The sequence below is a fragment of the Heliconius melpomene genome, chromosome 10 (assembly GCF_056956725.1).
Source record: "Heliconius melpomene rosina isolate 202511_hmr_F chromosome 10, ASM5695672v1, whole genome shotgun sequence".
Lineage (NCBI taxonomy): Eukaryota > Metazoa > Arthropoda > Insecta > Lepidoptera > Nymphalidae > Heliconius > Heliconius melpomene.
The window spans coordinates 1,163,976-1,185,452 of NC_140398.1; the positions used below are offsets into that span (position 1 = coordinate 1,163,976).

The 21,477-nt window shown below is 31.0% G+C and overlaps 1 protein-coding gene across 7 annotated transcripts in view; it reads left to right on the forward strand.

The window, feature by feature from the left end:
- The window catches only part of nolo (ADAMTS-like no long nerve cord), a 281,142-nt gene extending 259,777 nt beyond the window's left edge, over positions 1–21,365 (forward strand). For 4 of the 7 annotated variants that reach the window (XM_085191633.1, XM_085191635.1, XM_085191637.1 and 1 more), the window contains 12 exons: positions 1,034–1,216; positions 1,527–1,679; positions 5,314–5,492; positions 5,933–6,039; positions 6,487–6,593; positions 11,727–11,819; positions 12,397–12,662; positions 13,086–13,194; positions 16,366–16,522; positions 16,884–17,029; positions 17,234–17,384; positions 17,604–21,365. In XM_085191633.1, the coding sequence (XP_085047759.1) occupies positions 1,034–1,216; positions 1,527–1,679; positions 5,314–5,492; positions 5,933–6,039; positions 6,487–6,593; positions 11,727–11,819; positions 12,397–12,662; positions 13,086–13,194; positions 16,366–16,522; positions 16,884–17,029; positions 17,234–17,384; positions 17,604–17,710 (1,758 nt within the window). In that variant the 3' untranslated portion in view covers positions 17,711–21,365. The remainder of the gene's footprint in view (positions 1–1,033; positions 1,217–1,526; positions 1,680–5,313; positions 5,493–5,932; positions 6,040–6,486; positions 6,594–11,726; positions 11,820–12,396; positions 12,663–13,085; positions 13,195–16,365; positions 16,523–16,883; positions 17,030–17,233; positions 17,385–17,603) is intronic. The other 3 variants (XM_085191636.1, XM_085191639.1, XM_085191640.1) reach the window with 2 other exon arrangements.
- The last annotated feature ends 112 nt before the right edge of the window (positions 21,366–21,477 follow it).

The window sequence follows — 21,477 nt, forward strand, 5'->3', positions numbered from 1 at the left end:
AAGCGAGAAATTTTAATTTGCTTAAAAATTTCGAATATTTCAAAGCAGATGACAATTAAAAGATTGGCAGATGTCTCTGTCCAAAATTTAAATTTTAGGCCGCGAATTCAAATCTTCGGTCGCAACACCACCAATTGTTGAAATATTTATTGCGAAAGACATAGTCTAGCGATGGGTAATATGGAAGTTGTGAATGGAGGAAGATATAGGTGTATTTCTAGGTCTTTCTAGGTATTGCACTTAATTTAAGCGATCGTTAAATAATTTTGGAAGACAGCATATAATTAATTTTACGAATACTAAATAATTCAATAACATAAACATCGTGAAGTCATCGTGGCGCAGTAGAACAGCATAGGATCTCTATCTCTTTTCTATGTTATACTGCTAAAACATTTTGTAATTGCAATAGATATCTACGAGAAATCTATTTCATATGAATTTATAATATTACAATTAAAATTCCACCACCCATGGCCGTCACTCGTGGCCTCGATATTAATGCAAATTAATTTTACAAAGTCTTCTTGACTTACAAGCTTTTGTAGAACTCAATGAGACTTACCAACAACTTATCTAATTTCGTATAGAGTCGCCAGAGGAATACATTTTGAAGAATAATTAATTAATATCGCCAACATTTATTTGAATACATTATTTCGTTATTCGTTTTATATTTGAGCTACAAATTGTTATTTTCAATTTTGTTTAGTCGTGACTTAAATTTGAATAACTTTTGTTTAAATATCTTTGATTTGTATTACAATTTTTCTTTTGGTATTTTGGTAATTTTTTGACAACGGTTGTTATTTATGAACATTTTGCTCGCTAGGTTACATTTCATATTGATTAGTTATATGTTTTAGCTAAGTTGCAACAATTTTAACTGCTTATGATGACTTTTTTCTATTAATTTCTGAGTTGAGTTGAGTTTCAGTTGAGTCAGAGTGCAAATATGAAACATTCCATTTCCTCGTGTACAAATCGAACCCACAACCTCACGAATTAAATATAATTTAAATAATTTTCACAGGTAATATGTAAACAAATAATGGCGCAGTCCCACGTGGTGGAGCGCCCCGCCTCGCAGTGCAACTCGGCGCGGCCGGCGCTCACCAAGTCCTGTAACAGTCGCCCGTGCTTGCTGGACACTTCTGCTCCTGAGATATCTCTCGCTAACTCCTCTTATATACAGCACGATCCTAAGAAGAAGAAGGTAAGCTTTATTTGTTTATTTCTTTAATACTATATTATACCAATATAATAATAAATCAAATATAAGAATATACAAATGGTCAAAAGGCACCTTCATCATTGCAGGTGATCAATTCCAGGCAACCCTTAGAAAAGATCAAAGTTTTGTTTCATTAGTAGTTTATATCTTTGATTGCGATATATATACATATATGGCTGAAAGTTACAGTGACTAATTAACATTACAAATTTTATACACTCAAATTAATCATTTCTTATTACCTACATACCTATAGTTTGTAAATAAATTTATTTATTATTTTTTCATGTAGGTAACAGTAAAAGTGGGTGGTTCCGCTACAATATTCTACGGAACGCAAGTGAAAATTAAATGTCCGGTGAAAGGATACAACCGAACTAAGATCCAATGGGCTAAAGACCACCAGATTATTAGTAAATCAAAGAAATATAAAATTTCTAAGAAGGTAAGTAAGTTATTGTTAAATTAAATAAATAATTCTTATTGATTAATTAAGAATTTGATATTCATTATTAATATAATAAATGTAAAAATTTGTGAAGATGTATGTTTGTTCTACTTTCATGCAAAAACGACTCAACGCATTTAAATGAAACCTTACACTTATATAACCTATACATCAAAATGACACATAATTTTCTTGTTAACGTTGTTTTCACAGTTACTCTTATTTTTTGTAGTGGAAATATAATGATATTAGTCTCTTTCTCACTCCTACTTATAAGAAATATAAAGGACAAAATAATAAAAGGGCACATTCACAAAATACAATTTGCCTAATTCAGTATTCCACCCCTATCTCGCAACTATCTTGGAATCAACTAATTTATTTAGCTCACTGTCAATTAGTTTGTTGAAGCAAAGTTTTTGTTAACTATCGGCTTTTGGACTTGGCTTTAACTAGTTTTTATTTTAATTTTATTATACTTTTTAAAATATATTTAATTATAAACGTGGCGGTTGTCAGATCGATTTCAATACGATTCAATACTAGAGTGAGGAAATGAAAATGTTAATTGTTTCGTTCCCCCGAGTGGGAATCGAACTCGTAAACGTCGCGTACAGTGGAACATCCTTGTTCCCCTGCGCTATGACGACCTAAATGATATTTACTTTAATACTCAACTTTCTCTGGGTACTGTCTACCATCGAATCACTCAGAGTACTGGGTCTTTTGTGCATTCATTACAACCGGAAACAATACAACATTTATTGTAATCTATATATATTATAAGAGTTTTTTATTTGATTAACGCAATGATTGATACAAGTGAATGATGCTAATCTTATATTAAACAAACACAAATATACAAAGAACCTGTGGTTGTATGCCACACCGTATAAAAGGGGAATTATTCTATTTTTTCTACCAACTCATTCAAAAGAACGATCTGTTTCTAACAAAAACATTGTGAGCACTTTTTCTTTAAAAGAGCAACTATAGAGTTACTCGTCGACTATTCTTTCATGAATTGTATTTTCAATGACTATTGACCTCATTGTTCTAACAAGACCGACCATTTTAAAACAAATATATAATTCATAAGCGCATATAGATAAAAAAATATTATTTTCATAAAATTTATGGATATAAAAGAAAATTATTCTACGCATTAAATGGCACTACGTAATGCCGCAGTTTGCTTCTGTTAGAGAAGTCTTATGATCTTTAATCGATATCAACATTACTTATACAGATAGATATCTTACTTTTTATTGTCTTAGCTTCATGCTGCATCCTATGCATAGCAGAGTAGGCAGAAGGAACCTGGGAACCTAGTGTTGAGACACTCGTTCCCACTAAGACATTTCATTGCCATTGAGAATGGAGTAGCAGAACTCAACGCCGCAACCATACCTAACTTCTTATTAATAATTACTTATTTGGTTTATAATTGACATAAATAAGAATTTAGAGTTAGAACTACAAATAGTTAAGTTAAACATTAAATAATTCATCTTGAACTGCCCTGAGCTGCCCTAGAATAAGATATCAGCTGTTGGAACCAAGCGTCGTAAATTATAGACGCAAAAACATTTTGTTATCAAGCGTTTATCTATTCACGTTATTTGAATAAATATATTATATACAGTTATTTATTAATTTTGGGAATTTGGTGTTGTCTAAATTATTTTGGAATTTATTATGGATTACTTAATAAGAAAATATTAACATTTTTGAAGTGTTATTTTAAATTTAAGAAATAAAAATACTTAAATGTATATTCCCTGGTTCCCTCTGCATATTTTTTCTGTGTTCCCAGGTTCCCTCCGTACAGCGTGAAGATAAATTAACTTATATAGAAAATAAAGATTATTTAATTTAAGTTTCAATATGGCTCTATTGCCTTCCGCCTTCAAAAGATACAGACAAAAAACTTGTAATATATCGATAGATTGTCTTCATATACAAAGGACGCTTTAAAATTAAAAGATATATGTATATATAATTATTAAAATGTAGATATTTCAAATGAAATGACACCTACATCACCAATTTCCAACTTGCATCTACCTTAATTTAGAAATATAACAGTATTAGTGGTGAAATCCGGCTTCCGTTAGCCATACCTCAGGAACATACATGTAGGTAAACATACCTGTGGCACCTCGTGGGTTTCATGATTGATTTCCCAACTCTGAGGAATGACTTACTTGCATGTCTCTGTTTTGTCAAAACAGAGCGCGGCGTTGAGTTACGCCACTCAGCACGTAAACTGATATAAAAATAACTGTTAGTAATTATGATTTGAACCATCACGTGTAATTAATTAAAACATCCAATTTTTAATTCATTCCATTCGCTATAGTTTCCGACATCTAAATAATATTAAATACCTAATAAGTTTGTAAATTTATTTCAATGCCAATATTTCACAAACAATGAAACGAGCTACAATGGAACTTTTTAATCCAAACAAATTTCTCTTTACTAAATAAATAGTTAACTAAAACTGTGACCACATCCAAAAATATCTAGTTAACTTTAACTAAATAGTTAAATATAACTTCGACATTCAATAATAAATACCTCTAACCGAGCACAGCATTCGACGTAACAGAGCTTATGCATACTATTGTTCAACATATTCAGGTTAATTAACTCTATGAAAGGCTTTTTGGAAGTATTTTAATAAACGCGAACTGCGCTGAGTTTTTTAAATCCCTATGTACGTATACACGGAAAATGAAAACGGGTCATAATATTATTTTATATGAGATATATGTAGGTGCTTCTTTATTGTTTTTGATTGTGTGTCTATTTTCATTTATGTACAGAGGAGCTTCTTAAAAAAACTGTCTGAACTCATTCAAGTTCAACGTAGCTTTTATTTTTACATAGAGTACTTACGATATTGCTCTCTTATAAACTATATTTTTGATTTTAAGCTGGTATTCATAAATAAATGTCATAAATATAATAGACAGATATAAAAATAAAAAAGTCCTTGTCTTCAAAAATTATTCAGATTCTCTCCTTACTCTACGAATAAAAAAGCAAGTTTAAGCATATCAAAGAATAAAAATATAAATTTCCATACAATATCATCATATCGCAGAGCGAGGCCCACACTCAAACCTAACGATCAATAACGTTCGGTGAAATAACCAAAAATAGCCCCTTTCTTCCGAATTTGTTTAAATTTTTCGGCTTGACCTATTTCAGTGAGTTTTTTGTACATTTATAGATAAACGAAATAGGTATTCGGTTATAATTGGACCGCTATGAATGCAATTTCAAAAATTCATAAAATTCACTATTTATTTGCTGACTGATTTTTTTTTGTATTTTTTTTATATAAAACTATATAATGCTTTTTGGTATTAAACCAGACGCGATCATAGCGCAGTTTGTTTCAATTAAACGCGTTGTTGCAGGATCGAATCCAACATTCCTACATTTAAAATTAAGATCAGCACAATGTCTTTAAGATGTGCAGTAAATGGAGAACGGAGTTTCATAAGAGAAGTGTGAAGATGACAATTACTAATATTGCATTTAGCATCAAGGCTCTTTCAGAGTTAAACGGATAACCATTCCACTGTGTTTTTTTTATTTTACCTATTTTTTTCCCAAGGGCGCTCTCCGTATAACATCACTATCTCTTCGCGACCACGGCGTCTACACGTGCGTGGCGGGACGTTCCAGCGCTAACCTCACGTTACTAGTGAAACCCCGGCCCGGGGAGTTCCCGTCTAGTGAAGAGATCGAACGACATAAAGCCTTGGATGAACCATCTTCACCTTTATCTGATAGGTTAGTTTTCTTTTTATTATTATTTTCATGGGTTTTTTTAGATTTTAGAGGTTGGCAATTGAAGCTGAATCTACTTGTTAAGGTTTCTTATGCCGCTGAAAACTTAATGGTATCACTGATTTTGGCGCAGAAACACAGCAGCACAGCGTCTAACTGAATGACTTAATATTTTCATTTCTTCGCTCTGGTTTTCTGGACAAGTGGCTCTCGTGACAAAGCTCGAAAGAAGTGTCTTACCACTAAATACTCTACTTACTCTGCTATATATTTGAAGCCAGTAATCACTAATACATCAATAATATATAAAAAATATAATTTATTGAGTATAATAACAAATACTGTACTCTCGCGCTTTTCTTGACACTCATAATTTATCACTGGTATGATAACTTTACCATATAAATACCATAAATTATACACATACATTGTGCACCACTAAGCAGAGCAGACGGCCGCTACCGCGCGATGGTGGGCGGCGGGTCCGACGACCAGTCGCACGAGCAGCGCCCGCCCGACCAGAAGAAGAGCTACAAGAGTAAGAGCAAAGGTGAGATCGAAGGAGTTTAATTTGTTTGGTGTTTAAGCTGGGTGGAAAGTGTAAGTTTATTTTTATTCTTGCCTAGAATAAATGTCTATAGTACGGCCAGCAAGTTGTGACCGCACTGAAGTTAGCTGGATATTTAATTTTAGGATATTTTATCATGTGAGATATATGACAGTGGGGCATCGTTAGTCTGTGAGCACAAAGGTTGTGGGTTCCCATTTGAGTGAACTGTGTTTTTTATAAGGTACGCCACTCACCACGCAATTCCAAATTGGACGAAAAGAAGGAAACGGAATGTCCCAGGACTAGATTACATTTGCCTACTTTGCTTTTTTAATTTTCTATAATTTTATAGAAATGTATTTTAAGATCTGAAACTCATATGTAAGGTACACATATCATCGTAGGATATAAAGAATTACACAAAAATAAATATTACATAATTTACAGGTAAAATAGACAAAGTGCGAGACGCGTTGTACGGGAGCCCGACGACAGCCAAACCCGTGCCGAGTTTTAATTCTCAAGCAAGGGAAACCATTTATGACGATAATGAGGTAAGCGATACCTAAACAATAATAATAGTTTTGTTTTTTAAATTATTATTAAATAAAATATATTTTTTTAAATATATTCATATATGTATAATATTTCAGTAAGGAAACCATATAATTATTTTCTTGTATACATGATAAGGATTATATATGTATGTTTTTCTTATTTGTATTTGTGTATGTTTTTTATAAAATATTATTTTTATTATTTTTGTGTATTTTAAGTTACACTATGACAATAAATATATATGATGTACATGTTTATAATAATTGGTTTTTTATTTGTATAAAATCTTTAAAAAACTTATAAGAAAAATAAAGTCTGTCATGTTTATTGATATCTAAAAATATCTAACAAAAAATTACTACAAAATTATTTGAAAAAAAATTAACATCAAACTTTTCTTACATACAAATTGATACATTCTTTACTTTCTTCACAATTATTTATATAACTTATCTTATATACAGCTAATCTTTTAACCTAAACCAATGAAAAACCATGAATCTCAAAAAAAAACACACAGACTGTTTTTTTTGCACCGCCCATTGCGTATTGAGTGGCTAAACTCAACGCGTTTTGTCTAGTTACCAAACAAAGAAAAATAATTCTTTCCCCCAAGTAAGAATCAAAACCAAAACCGTCGCGTTTATAGTCCAGACGACCTCCAAACACCAATAAATCACAATCCTTCCATACATTAAATGGAAAGATTCCAATAAAAGCCGTCACTAAATCGTAAATCTTGTACTTGTCTATTATTAAGCATAAATATAAAAACGATAGCAAATACAATATCGGTATAATATAAAGAAAATACATTGTATAATATAACTCGTTTTCTACGAAATAATGAAAATAGTAAATCTCCTTTACGAGACCTGAATATAGAGTGCTTGAACTTAGAACTATGAAATATATACCTCTAGTACACTACGGTCGACGAGTCGTGGCCGCCTTTAAGTTAGTTGTAGACGGCTGCGCAGATTTTATTCTAGGATTTTTCTTACTTTTCATTATTTTCTTCCCGAGTGAACAATGCGCAAAAGTTTCGAAAGCCTAACTTTAGGACGGCCACTACTCGCCCACCGTACTGTACTATGTGGACTAAAGAATTTTTCAGAATAATACAATTCTAGGGCTTCTTTGTTGTGTAGTGCTTTTGAAATACTTTTGTGCCTATGTTTAATCTGTCTTTTTTATTTGATATATGATATTATGTTAAAAAGATAATGTATTTTTTTTTACATGTACGTCCTTTACAATTTTGTTGCGTAGGTTGGGGGACCCTAAAGAACCACTCGGCTCATGATAGTAATTATAATGACAGTATTATAATAAACTTATATTATAAAAAAGCAGCTTCACGCTTTTTTCGGCAAATGGTAGGCAAAAGGAACCTAATGTGAACATGTCAACAACTTGCCGAACGAAGAAACGAAAATATTAATAAATAATAATTTATTTCCCCCGAATGGGAATCGATCCACAACCGTTGCGTTGAAGCGTCTGCTGTTATTTGTGGAATACAGCATGATGAAAATAAAATAGTAAAGTTGGGACCAAACCCACAACCATCGCGTGTAAATTGAGATATTTGCTAACTGCATGACAATGGCACGAATGCTATACGTTTAGCAAATTTGATTACAATTGATTGGAGCGCTCGCACTGACTGAGAGCAGACGTAATAAGCAAACAGTTACATTACAGTTTGTAGATTCTCGATACGGCTAATTTGTGTTAAATACTAAGTATTTCCTTGTTATATATGAGTCAAGTCGAAACAATTTATATTTCTTTTAAATATTTATAGCTGAAAAATCTAAGAAACTCGGAAAAGAACCTACAACCACTAGATACAGTCATACACTTTTCATACATGAAAGTATAAAATACGAAAGTACTTTACATTCCATTTAAGTATGAACATGAAAAATTAGAAACACCCCCCTTCCACTTCATGATTCACGAACACGCGTAACATATAACGACAGAACTCTTATTATTACACTGTATAAAGTATATGCGACTGTAAAAGAGACTATTGAATTTTAAATGGACGGAACGACAATCTTATGTTTTAATATAATAATATTAAAATAAGAAAGATATCTGGTTTTTTTTTGTAATAATATATAGAAGTATATTGTTTTTATTTGTTTGTACGCGACGGTTGTGAGTTTGATTTCCATTCGGGGGGATGAATATTTTCACTTTACTCTGTTTTCTGTTTGTCTCTTTACCATCAATTCGCTAAAGCTTACCTCAGATATGAAAACAACCGGCACAAGAAATTTTTATTTAGTAGCGACTTAGTGTTCAGACACTCCGCTCCTTACTTTTCGTAAAATTTTCCAAATATTACTTGTTGGGTGGCAAATCTCTATACCTTGCGTAATCTACCAGAACGAGGAAATAATCATCTTATTTCTGACTTCTCCACAATGATGTTTAAATTATTTTTAATTATATTTCTCTTTCAAGTGTATTACATAAATATTAATATAAAATACTCCTAACTCTACAAAGCGAACTAAGAATAGAGTATATTAACACCAGGTTATTTCTGGATACTCTGCCGTACAAGGGAACTACGTGGCTAAAAATATATTAATAAAATATAAATAGTATTCTGAAGGCCACTACTATAATACATATAAATAGTAGTTTTCTAGGACCCAATATTTATAAATCTTTTAACACTAGGTGAAATATTACAGATTTTGAAAAACAAAGAATTCCCCAAACTAGTAAAATTACACTTCTAAATTACCTCTAAAAGAACGAAAAAGTATTATTTATACGAATAAAATAAAAATCTCTAACGCTCCTTGAAAAGCCCTTGACACAGACGACCTCTAAAGCCCACTAGTATAATACACATTCAATAATAATTTTATTACGTCTATAAAGTCGGCTATAAAGTTTACTGTGCCCATTTTATTGTTGAACTTAGCTGAATTACAGAAGATAGCAAATCATTATATGATAGAATGGTGTTGCCAGATTACGTATTTTTGGAAAATAATATTGGAATATTAAATTAAATGTTTATAAAAGAAGAAGATAGAAGCCATCGTGATATTGCAACCCGAAGGCATCTGATAGAAACAAAGTGTGAATTCGTGAAGTTAAAAAAATTAATATAAAATAACAAGAGGCCACTGTGGCACTGGAGCACACACATTTGATTTTAAATACAAAAACCTCGGTAAAGTCGGAAAGCGCGGCGTTTAGTTCCGCCACTCAACACGTCATGCCTCAAGAGGAATGTGGAAAACAGAAATGTCTCAATGAGAAACGGAGTGTCTTAACCCTAGTATCCCAAGTTCGTTTTTGTCTACACTGCTATGTGCGGAAAGCTAAAAATATATATTTACCTAAACATAAGCAGTACATTGTACTAACTTTACCTACTAAGAGCAGGTGAAAGAATCACCAGACAAATATTTCCTCCTTTTACTAGGCACAGATAAAACATAAAACGCAACACTTTTATATTCAAGAGAACAACAAAAATACAGCACTTTCATAGAAATTGTATTCCACAAGTAATATTGCTAGCCTTAATACAATTTTAATTAAAAAATGTACAAAAGAAACGAATACGAATTCATGAAATTTGTATAGAGAACTATATTTTATTTTATTATATTTTATTTTAAAAGGAAATACGATGAAAATTATAAACAAAAATCATAAATGTATAGATCCAAGTATAATTTTACATTTGTATGTAAAATTATAGAATTGCATTAAAGAGGTGAGACGTGAGTTACGTAACAGTTTTTTAATAGTCTAAGGAAGTGGGTTAAAATCCCTTTTAGGGTTTTTATATATTTTTTTTATATCAGTGGTATTTTGTATAGAAAAACCATGACATAAATTTCCAGTAAGCACGGTCTTAAAATAGACTGAAAATGGATAAAACATGTACAATATTATTTTGTTCTTTAGTTTTTAGGAATTTCGAATATATAAGCTCGGAACACACCGTGCAAAATTTGATTAAGTCTGACGTACAGCCAGACGTCTCACGGCTCCACGAAGTATATTTAAAAGATATTTTAAATAAAAATATCCATAGATTTTTAAGTAAAAACTATTGCGTTTAGCCAGATTTGTCTTAATTTTATCATGACATCAAAAAGAAATAAATTGATTTAAAATTATAAACTTCAAAATCTAATACAAAAAACATGTCCTAAAAAAGTTTAACATTAACATGGTAACACTAGGAAAAACTACACAAAGCTTAGAACGTGGAACTTACGAACCATTAAAGTGATGCTTAAAGCTTCCTGATAACATAGTATGTAATAAGCTGACGACCACTCAGGGTGTGATTCTTATAACATTTGAATAGAACAGAGACTTTATAGTATATTTTTCGTCTTTGAAATTTTTATTGACTCATATTTGTCACATTCGTTAAAAAATTAGGTTAGAAATAATAGTTTTGTATATTCTTATCATATGTTTAACCCTATACTTAGCATTTAATATTACTTTTAAAGTATACCTTTTAATAAAATATTTAATCATAATATTAATTTATTATTTTGTTTTAAATTTTACATTAATTTATAGGTTTTATAAAAACTAGAACGTTATGCGTTAGCATACGATTTATATTTAAAGCTACGGTAGACTAGTTTACTCGCTAACTCGTGTATTTCTAACTTTCACAGCACTTGACCTTCTATTTATTAAAAATTATATCCTTTAAATTTATAAAATAAATACTAGCTTTCATTTGTGGCTTCGCCCCCTTGGTCAAATGGAAGTAATTGTGTATGATACATGTCACATTCTAAGCGCCCCAGGTAACTCCGACAAAAAGGAAACGGTTGATGGACTATCTATTATGAAAAAAAATGTAGGAGTAGTTCCTAAGATTAGGTTATTCAGCAAAAAAATTTTTTTTTAAAGTTTGGTTTATGATTTTATTTTCAATTTTAAATTATTAATTTTCGTAAAAACAAAAAATATACGTACATAAGCAATTTATATTAATTTTAAACGTTTTCTAAACCCGAATCAAATACATACTATAAATAAATACATGAGTAAAAATGCATATAAGAATTTCAATTCAAATAAAAATTTTACACGCTGCTCGGACGTTAAAGGAGAGTGCTGTCTCATCTCACATACTTCCGCCAAACCGAAGCGCCTCGTCCAGGCTATTGCCGTGCCTACATTACCTCGTAATGCAACTTCAGGTGAGACGCTACCAGAGTGCATGGGCATTGGTTGAATAGCCTCAGGTTCTTTACATTTGGGTCTAGGTACGATTTTTATGGCATGTCAAGTTTTATGGATTTAGTGATTAGATACTTGAATTGTTTTGTGTGCTTACGGTTTTTATTGTGTTTTATAAACGGAATATGGGCCATGTTTTGATCTTTTGTTAAAAACATTTCAGTTTTAGTCACTACTCTTATTTTGTTGGTATTAAGTACTGTAAATAAATATAGGGATTCAAATAGTTGGTCGTTTATTTTGCAATGTATATATTATTGTAGATACATTTTGTTTGCTTTCGAAAATAAATAAGATTTTTTACACAAATAAAGTTGTTCATCTAACGCATTTTCGACATTATAACTTGCTTTTGAATTTAAAATATCTGGGTTTTCCATACTAACTGGTAATACATAAAAATCATTAAGGTTATCTCGTTTTTCTAACGTTTGGTCCATGTTTGATTTTATTTCTAAAACTATTGAATTATCCTAGTTTTAAAAAATCATGAATACTAAAAGAAATATATCACAATTTTATCATTGATCTGTTCAGATGCTCTGGAATTTCCATACAATTGGTAACTCGAGAGGTCAAAGAATGGTAGACCCTGTCATAATGTATCAGAACTACGGAACACCGAGCCAAGCCCAAGTGGTCAATTTACAAGACAAGCAAATAGTATTCCCTGAAGATGACGATTCAGATATAATTATTGTAAATGAAGATTATAATAAGAATACTATAGAAGAAGGTCGAGCTGAAAGTGTAAAAAAAGATATTGGGGATTTAACAGAGACCACAACTAAGGAAGAAGAACGGTAAGATTAAGCTTATAATTACACTAATTTTAAAAAGAAGCAGCCTTTTTCCTGCATGAAAGGGAAAGCACAGGTACGTAGCAGCATGTAATCCTCTAGATATTATCTGTGTTAAAATTATCAAGAAGTAAAGCAACCCATTTACGCATTTGCACCAATAGATTGAAATGTTTTTATTTTTTGATTAAAGAGTTTAAGTAATTTAAATTGTTTCATATTTAAATGTAATAACACTGTACAGACATTATGTCTTTCTAAACCTTAATCATTATCTGTAATCTGTCTGTCGGTACTTTATTTCTCCTTCCTTTTTTTAGTAAAATTAATCTTTGCTCTCATATTAAGGCTAATTGCTTTGCTTTCACGAATTTTCATTTCTATTACAATGGAAGTTATGGAATTAATATTCAATTTGTTCAACAGGTACACAGCATCAGACATAAGTGAATATGTTTGGATGACGACAGAGTGGTCGTCGTGTAACGCGCCTTGCGGTCAGAGTGGCCATCAGATTAGAGGCGCTGTTTGTCAAGTAAGCTGTACTAAAATTCTAATTAAACTACTATTATTTAAGCTCCACGCTATATCTAATGTCATCTGTAATTAAATTATATACCTACCAGTCCTGAGAAAAACTTGAACGTAAAAAAATAATATTAATAGGAAATCCATACAAAACAAAATTACGAATTGTTAATTCAACTCGCTTAGAGTCAGAAATCCTTCCCCTATCTGTTCTTCTCAGTTATGATAATAAAACTAAATTGGGTTCTTTAAGCTTAATTAAACTAATTTCATAAAATCCTAAAGAGGCTGTGTTATTTTAAATTTTCTTTATACTTTTTATTCTATCGTCTACGTTTATTAAAAGGTCTGGTAATAAAACTCAGTTTAAGTTGAAAGCCAAGGGTCTTAGATTCAATTTTGTTAATTATATTATAAACAGACAGTCGTGGCGCTGGGGCACGTACGTGCGTACGTGCGTGCACGTGTGCTACGGTCGTGGGTTCGATCCCCTATATAATTTATTTTCATATAACTTCTCTGATGTACAAAGTACGGCGTTATGTTCCCCCACCCAATAGGCCATGTCTTGAAAATTAGACAGGTAGTTAAAAAAGTGTGTCCATACACAAGGTTCCTTCTCCCTACCCTGATGATTCGAAATGCTAATGCTAATATAAGAAAATTTAAAATTGTATTATAAATAATATTCTGCAGTTTTACTGGTCATTCTATTAATAATAAAATTTTAAACTCAAATAAACTACTTCGTAGCTGTTAAGCGTGGAGAAGAAAACATTATTAAATTGAAATAACTTGTTATGGGTTCAATACCTATCAGAGGCACAAAGTTTAATATAAATAATATTTCTAATTTAAATCATAATTATAAAAACGTGTAGTTAACTTACCAAACTACATTCGTTCATACTTAAGAATTTTCTAGCAATAGCTAGCGAGAACTAGAGGTATAATATTGGATAATATAGTTCTTAGAAAAATATAAGTCAAAGAAAATACTTTATTTGCAAAAAAAAAATAAAGTTTAGAACTTTAAAAAAATACTCTTATATACGAATGGTTCGCTTCGTTATATAAAGCTGATCCAGATTTGAATTTAATGAATGGAAACTTCCAACTCAAGAAACTCAGTGAAACTATTTAACTGAGATGCAAAACTTTTCCAATATTACATGAATATGAAAATTTAATTTAACGTTCAATTTTAATATTACTTTGCTATCGGTACAGTGTGTAAAGTTTATATTAGGTTAGTAAATACATATTTTTTTATTAATTTATTAATGACCATCTGGATTTTCAGGAGGACCTGAATAGATTTAATAATTACTGCATTGCTAACAAACTACAGCTAAGTTTTGACAAGTGTAAAATTATTACCTTTACTAGAAAACAAGCGTCTAGTACCTATAATTATTCCATAGGTGGCCATAACCTTAGTAGAGTTCAAACCATCCGTGACCTTGGAGTCACATTAGATAATAAGCTGACACTGGATGCACATGTTGATAACATATGTAGTAAGGCCTACAAGATGTATGGGTTTGTTATGAGAGCTAGTAATGACTTCGTCCGTCCAAGCACATACCTACATCTCTATAAAACCTTGATCCGTTCACAATTGGAGCATGGTGTGTGTATTTGGGATCCGTTATATAACAAATACTCAGACTGCCTGGAGAGAGTGCAAAAGAAGTTCTTGCGTTGCATGCACTATAAATCCTGTCGTAATTATAAACCATACTATCAATTACTGCAGAAATATAATCTTTTAGAGTTAAAGTCTAGGAGAATACAAATGCAAGCTATGTTTTTATATGACATTTGCCATAACAGATACGATTGCTCTGATATTGTGAATAGTATAAGCTATGGAGTGCCTACTAGATCATATAGGCGGGCCTGTCGTTCCACCCATCATGTTTTTGCCACACGAACGACTCGTACTAATGCAGGCCTACATGCACCTATTCAGCACACATTAAATTCCTACAACAGCAACTTTAGCCATATCGACATCTTTGCAAATACTGTAAGCGTTTACAAAAGACTGCTATTTGAGGAACTGTATGATGACACTTAATAAACTACAGAATTATAATGTACAATCGACTCTCAACTTTTAAAACTTATTTATTATATCTAGGGTAAACGATGTTGATTTCACAATTATTATAAGTATAAATTATATTATATATAAATTATCTTATTGTGATATTGTTAGTTTACCTCAATAAATCAAAAAAAAAAAAAAAAAAAAAAAAAATATATGTGCATATTATGTATCACGCTCTTTCCCGCACAGCAGGTAACCTAGTGTTGAGACATTCCGGTCCCTTAAATTTTTCATGACTGTAATGCAAGACGGTTGTGGGTTCCATTTGGTTAAAAATTAATCTCCCCAGTCTGGTACCTAGATAAAGCGCGGCATTGACTTCCGTTACTCTCGTTCAGTCTCGAAAATTTCACGGAACCTAAAGAACAGAGTGTCTAAATATTTGGTTCCGTCTTCCTACTCTGCGATATGTGGAATACAGTTTGAAGTTATTATGTATCTTCATTATATTAAAGTAGTAACTATATGAATTTGTCTTATTATATAATACATTTATACCAATCGGGTTCTACCAATGAATTTTAAACCGGTTATCTCCAACCGATTGAGCTGAAATTTTGGTACACACGTTTGGTTTGACAATGTAACCGATGGTTAGCAAAGTGACATCATTCTAAATCCAATACGACAGCCTACTAAAAGGAAAAAAATATATTTTAAAAGGAAAATACATATGCAGGAGTACCTATTTCAATATATTTAAATTATAAGTAAATATTTAACATATACTACATTTTTTAATAAAAGAGGAGGTAGAAGAAGACAGTGTTAAGACTAACCTAGTGTTAAGACATTCCAATTCACACGTTGAGTGGTGGAACTCAACGAAGTGCTTTATATAACAATATTCTTTAATTATAAAAAGATGGGCAATAAAATAGAAAACAAAAGAAGGGAAATATACAAGATGCTGTACTAGGACGATGCAAACAAATTGGAGATAATAACTTCCTTAAACGGGGATCGAACCCATAACCATCGTTTAAAGTCAAACATTGCCTACATCACTCAACAGCCTGAGTTATACTAGTATAAAACAATTTCTCCGTTCTCTCTATTCAGCACAAAATAACAAACCGAACGACCACAGTGGAGACCAACGATTGCCTCTCCCGTGGTTTGATACCACCAGTGGTTATAAAAGACTGCGCGAGCGAAGTGTGCGCCTCTTGGAGAACTGGGGCCTGGTCGTCGACTAGATGCTTACCTAGTGGTACTGGTATGTGCCGTGTATCTATGCACTTATACTAATGTTATAAAACTTAAGTTTGTTTGTTCACTGGTTGAAAGATCTAATCTTAGGAACTATTGTGTCGAATTGAAAATATATTTTTAAATATGATAATATTTTGTCCATTCTAGTATTCATTGGTATGTCCTTATAGGTGTCATATTTTTACAGATCAAAATCGCATATTTATACTTTCATTTATACATCAGATAAACCTTAAACTCGGAAATGGAATTTTTACTTACTGTTACTTACTTAAATAGACTTGAAATTTAAAAAATGGCGATTTTTTTTTACAATTAGCACAAAACATAAGAAATTATATATAACTTATACTATATACTCGTAGCTATCACCCGTCGCCGCGTGGAGTGCGTGGCCAGCAACGGTACCAGGCTGCCGGACGCGTCGTGCGTGTACAGCGCGATGCCGGACAAGACCAGGCGGGAGGCGGAGCCTTGTAAAGCTGTGTGGGTTGTGGGGCCCTGGAGTAAGGTAGGAATATTTGTATATGTATCTTTATTATTTATTTATTTAAGTAACGATATTGATTGAGAAAAACAAAGCTAATTGATCTTTATCCATTCGAGAAGAACATAATCAAAAGTAAGAAATGTCTTAAAATGCGGCCACTACTCGTCGACCGTATTGAACAGCTTAACCATTGATAAGCACAAAAACTACCTTCACACCCTACAGTGCAAGGGCGGCTGCCCCACCGGCCTCCAGCACCGCGTGCTGCGATGCACGTGGCGCGCGCGCGCAGCTCGGGGCCGCCAGCGCGCCTCCGCCGCCTGCGCCCGCGCGCGCCCGCCCGTCGCACGGCAGTGCAGGGCTGACTGTGCTACCGGTACGTATTAGGAAGATAAGAATTGTGCCTGAAGCAAAAAAAAATAAAAAACAAAAAAGCCCCAGGCAAGAGAGTCTGTGGTGTATAACACTCACATAATAAAAATAAAAAGTAATTGGTCTTTTTACTGGAACAGTGTTTTTGAGACTCGCGGAAATCCATATTATATTTAACAACATTTGAAAAAGTATATTTTAAAGCGAATATTTTTTAAAACAGATGGTGTTTGCAAAGACACGTCGCGGTACTGTGAGAACGTCCGCGCGATGAACATGTGCGCGTTGCGGCGGTACAAGGAACAGTGTTGCAAGACATGCGAGGACTAAAACTTCTAGAAACTGTTGGAAGCTTCTAGAAATATCTAGAATTGTCTAGAGCCTTCGAGAAATAATTGTGGACTGAACTTGTGTGAACTTTGAAAGGGCCAGTGAAAAGTGAGTGTAATTATTATTATCTGAGTTAAATATTAAATGGTGTTTTTAACGCATTCAATATGTTGTTTTATGTTGTTTAATGTTGTGTTGTGTACAAATATTGTATAAGTATACTTAGGAGTGCATATTCGAAAAAATGTAATCATTTCTATATATTATGTGGTGTTGTCAGGTATATCTTAAAGATTTCGCACGATTTAATTGAACTTCTTTTTTGTAAAAATTCAAATCCTAAATGATATTGACATTTTTGTTGAGATATAATATTTTCATATATGTGTGATACGTCAATATTTTTTTAAGATAAAGATTATAAACTGTGTACCGTGTACTTTATATTTTACATTATTAATGGGAAAAAATCTGGCAGCCCCACTGTGTACTATAGAAATAGTACTTTAATAAAAAAGGACAAGGTTTGACAACATAAATTAAAGAACGAAATGAACTTGTAATATTTACTTTTAATAAAAGTATCAAGGCAAACACAAAACATTTGTGTTAATTATAATAAAAGAGGTATTATACTTTAATATTTAAAAAACTATTTTTTTTTTATTTTGTTGGAACGTATGGAGAAATGTATCGTTGAGCACGAAATAGTTTCTAGTCGCGATATCACTATAACATAGCGTCACGTATTCGGACATTTCAATGGGTTATCGATAATATCAATCGATTGACGAGTCAATTGACCTATATACTCGTGGATCGATATAAAATTCCTATCGATTAGCACCTACAAATTGATAAAAAAATCAATTGATTAGAATAAATAGAAATAAAAATTTCAATCGATTCGTATTAATCGTTAGGTAACTTCAATTGATTCAAAAACGTTGTGTTTATTCATTCGATATTAGTTATTATAGTTTTACGAAATTTACCTTTGAATAAACAAATAACCAACTACTTCTTGGATTATAATTACTTAGATTCATTCTGTTATTCATTAGGAACAAAAAGATATTTATATTTTAAAATAAAAGACATTATTAAACAAAATTTATATAGATAAATATATTTACCATATACATACCATACCATTATATATGTTACTAAAGGCTTCTTTTTTATATCAGTTATTAAAACAAAAATATACACCATGCAAATCTAATATCGAATAAACGAACTACATTAAATGAATAACGACAAAACATGTAAATTTCAAAGTACCCTCATAAAATGAAATAATAAATTTAAAATAAATGTTATTGATAAATAATAATTATTAATATATCAAAAAATATATAGTGACAAATGTTTTGTACTATATTATTATAATCATAGAATCATTTTTGTCTGTCTGTCTCCAAATTAAGGAGATATATAAGGGCAACATTTAGTATGTAAATAATAAATACGCTTTACAATAAGATGCACAAACCTAGCAACGCAATTTGTGTATAGAGAGTTAGAAAAATTGCCAAATAAAATGTATGGGAGCGTATCCGGTATATATTAACTTATGGGTCGTTCTTATTAATGACATGTGTTTATATTGTGAATTAGAGTGGCGTAAAACTGTTTTTATTAAAGGAAACCATTTTTTTTTTTAAGCTTGTAAAAATATTGTTATTTTTAAAATTTTTAAAATGTTAGAAAAATTATTACGACTATATAAAATATAGATTTTTCAGAAACCACTTATATAAACACAGAGGAAAATGAGCGAAATATTTTATTATTATTTTTTTCGAAAAATAATCTTTTTTTTCCTTTATAATATCTATTTTCTTTAATACGCCACTATAATTCAAAAGTTGGATGAATGAGATTCAGCTTTAGATAGTCATTAGGGCATTACATATAATATTATTTATGCATTGTAATATAAATATAATATACATCTATAGAATATCAGTACTAAATGAAAGCAATATGGTATCGCTTACACTGAATGTATAATATGAAATGTATAGACGTGTGTTTGTTGACGTTCAAAACGGAATTAGGCGACCATTTAGTTAGATAATAAATATTTTTGACCCTATAGGCTTAGTGGTTGAAGGCTCACTAACGCAGGGCACAGGTTCGAATCGAGAAAGATATTTGTGCTATAAACATGAATATTTGTTCTCAATATGTTTATTTATTAATATTATATTCTATGTAACCTGTCAGTCTTGCTACTTAAGTACAGCCTAGTTCGGGGTTCAATTTCCGCGTGTGCCATGTCCAAAGACGTATACAAATATATGTTGTAAAGACATGCGAGAGTGACAGTATTAATTGTATAGATTTTGTCAATTTTAGTATGAAATGTTTAAATGAATATTATATTAATAAAAGTTTTATGTTTGTATACATACTGACGTAATAAATTATGTTGTGTGACACTGTGAAACTTTGAAAGTAGACTCTACATTATAATAATATACTATGAGTATTACTTATTAAAAAACTATGAATAACAGGTGCGGCACTCAATTAATATTTTAAATCTATATTCGATTTTAAATACATCACTAAAAATCTAATTGTGAAAAATATTAATATTTTTTATTATTATAATATTTTATTTCCTTTTTGAACTTCGCGTATTTTTTTAACGCTTAAAAATATATGTCAAAAATAAATTGAAAAATGTTATACTTAAAAACTACTCACAGTGTCACAGAAAAAAATACCCCTAGCAGTATTTTCTCAATAAAAAATAAAAAACATATTCCTTTATTAAACGGCATATAAAGCTTTTCATAAAGCAAGGCTTAAAAGCCTAAAATCTTAGGGTTCGAAGGAATAGATTATTAACAAATGAATTTTGAAACATCTAAAAAAATAAGAAATTCTCATATCGATATAACTGCCATTTAAAATGTTCTTGCTGTTTTTGCGCTGCCTTGACGCCAAATAATCCAAAATTTTATTATTATACATCATATTGAAATATGAATTGTGTATAAATTAATGAGTTTATTAGACAAATTATACACTTTTAGCCGTTTCTGTAATACAAATATATGAAATGTCTAAATTAATTAAAGATCGGTAAATTTCTGTAAAAAAGTTGTAACAAGCGTATGAGAATTAGGGCTAGCTTGATAAGTACGTATGGCTTAGTGGTGAGAGCACTTGGACGGAAACAAGAGACGCGAGTTCGATTCTTTCTATGTTCAATTATTTATGCGTTTTCTAAAAATTATTTTAAATAAAAAAAAGTTTGAATTGTAGCTAAAAATAAAAAGTAAGTGTCAAAAGATTTTTTCTGAGAGGTTTATACGATTTTTAATTAATTTATTTATGTGAATATAATATAAAAAATATATTAAAGAATAAATTATATATTTTCTAAAATAATAAAATGTTTTGTTTCAGTCCATTATTAAGTTCACCTGAAGTAAAACAAAGTTAAGTCCGATATCTTAGTAATTTAGAAATTTAAAATGAAATTCATATTTCAATACAAAAAGACATTTTCGTAAAGAAATAACGTTTGTATTAACTTCACCGATCTTTAAATAAAAAAATAAGTCCGAAATTGTAAATTGTATCAAGAATTTTCAAATATAAAAATATATTATATAACTAAGTTACAATTCATATTGTTTTATTTTTCCTTCTGGCCCCTTGTAATTTAAGTTTTACTCGAGCACCATATATAAGTATAAAACTATTAAAATTATTTATATCCTTTAAGCTCCATAAACTTCTGTTGT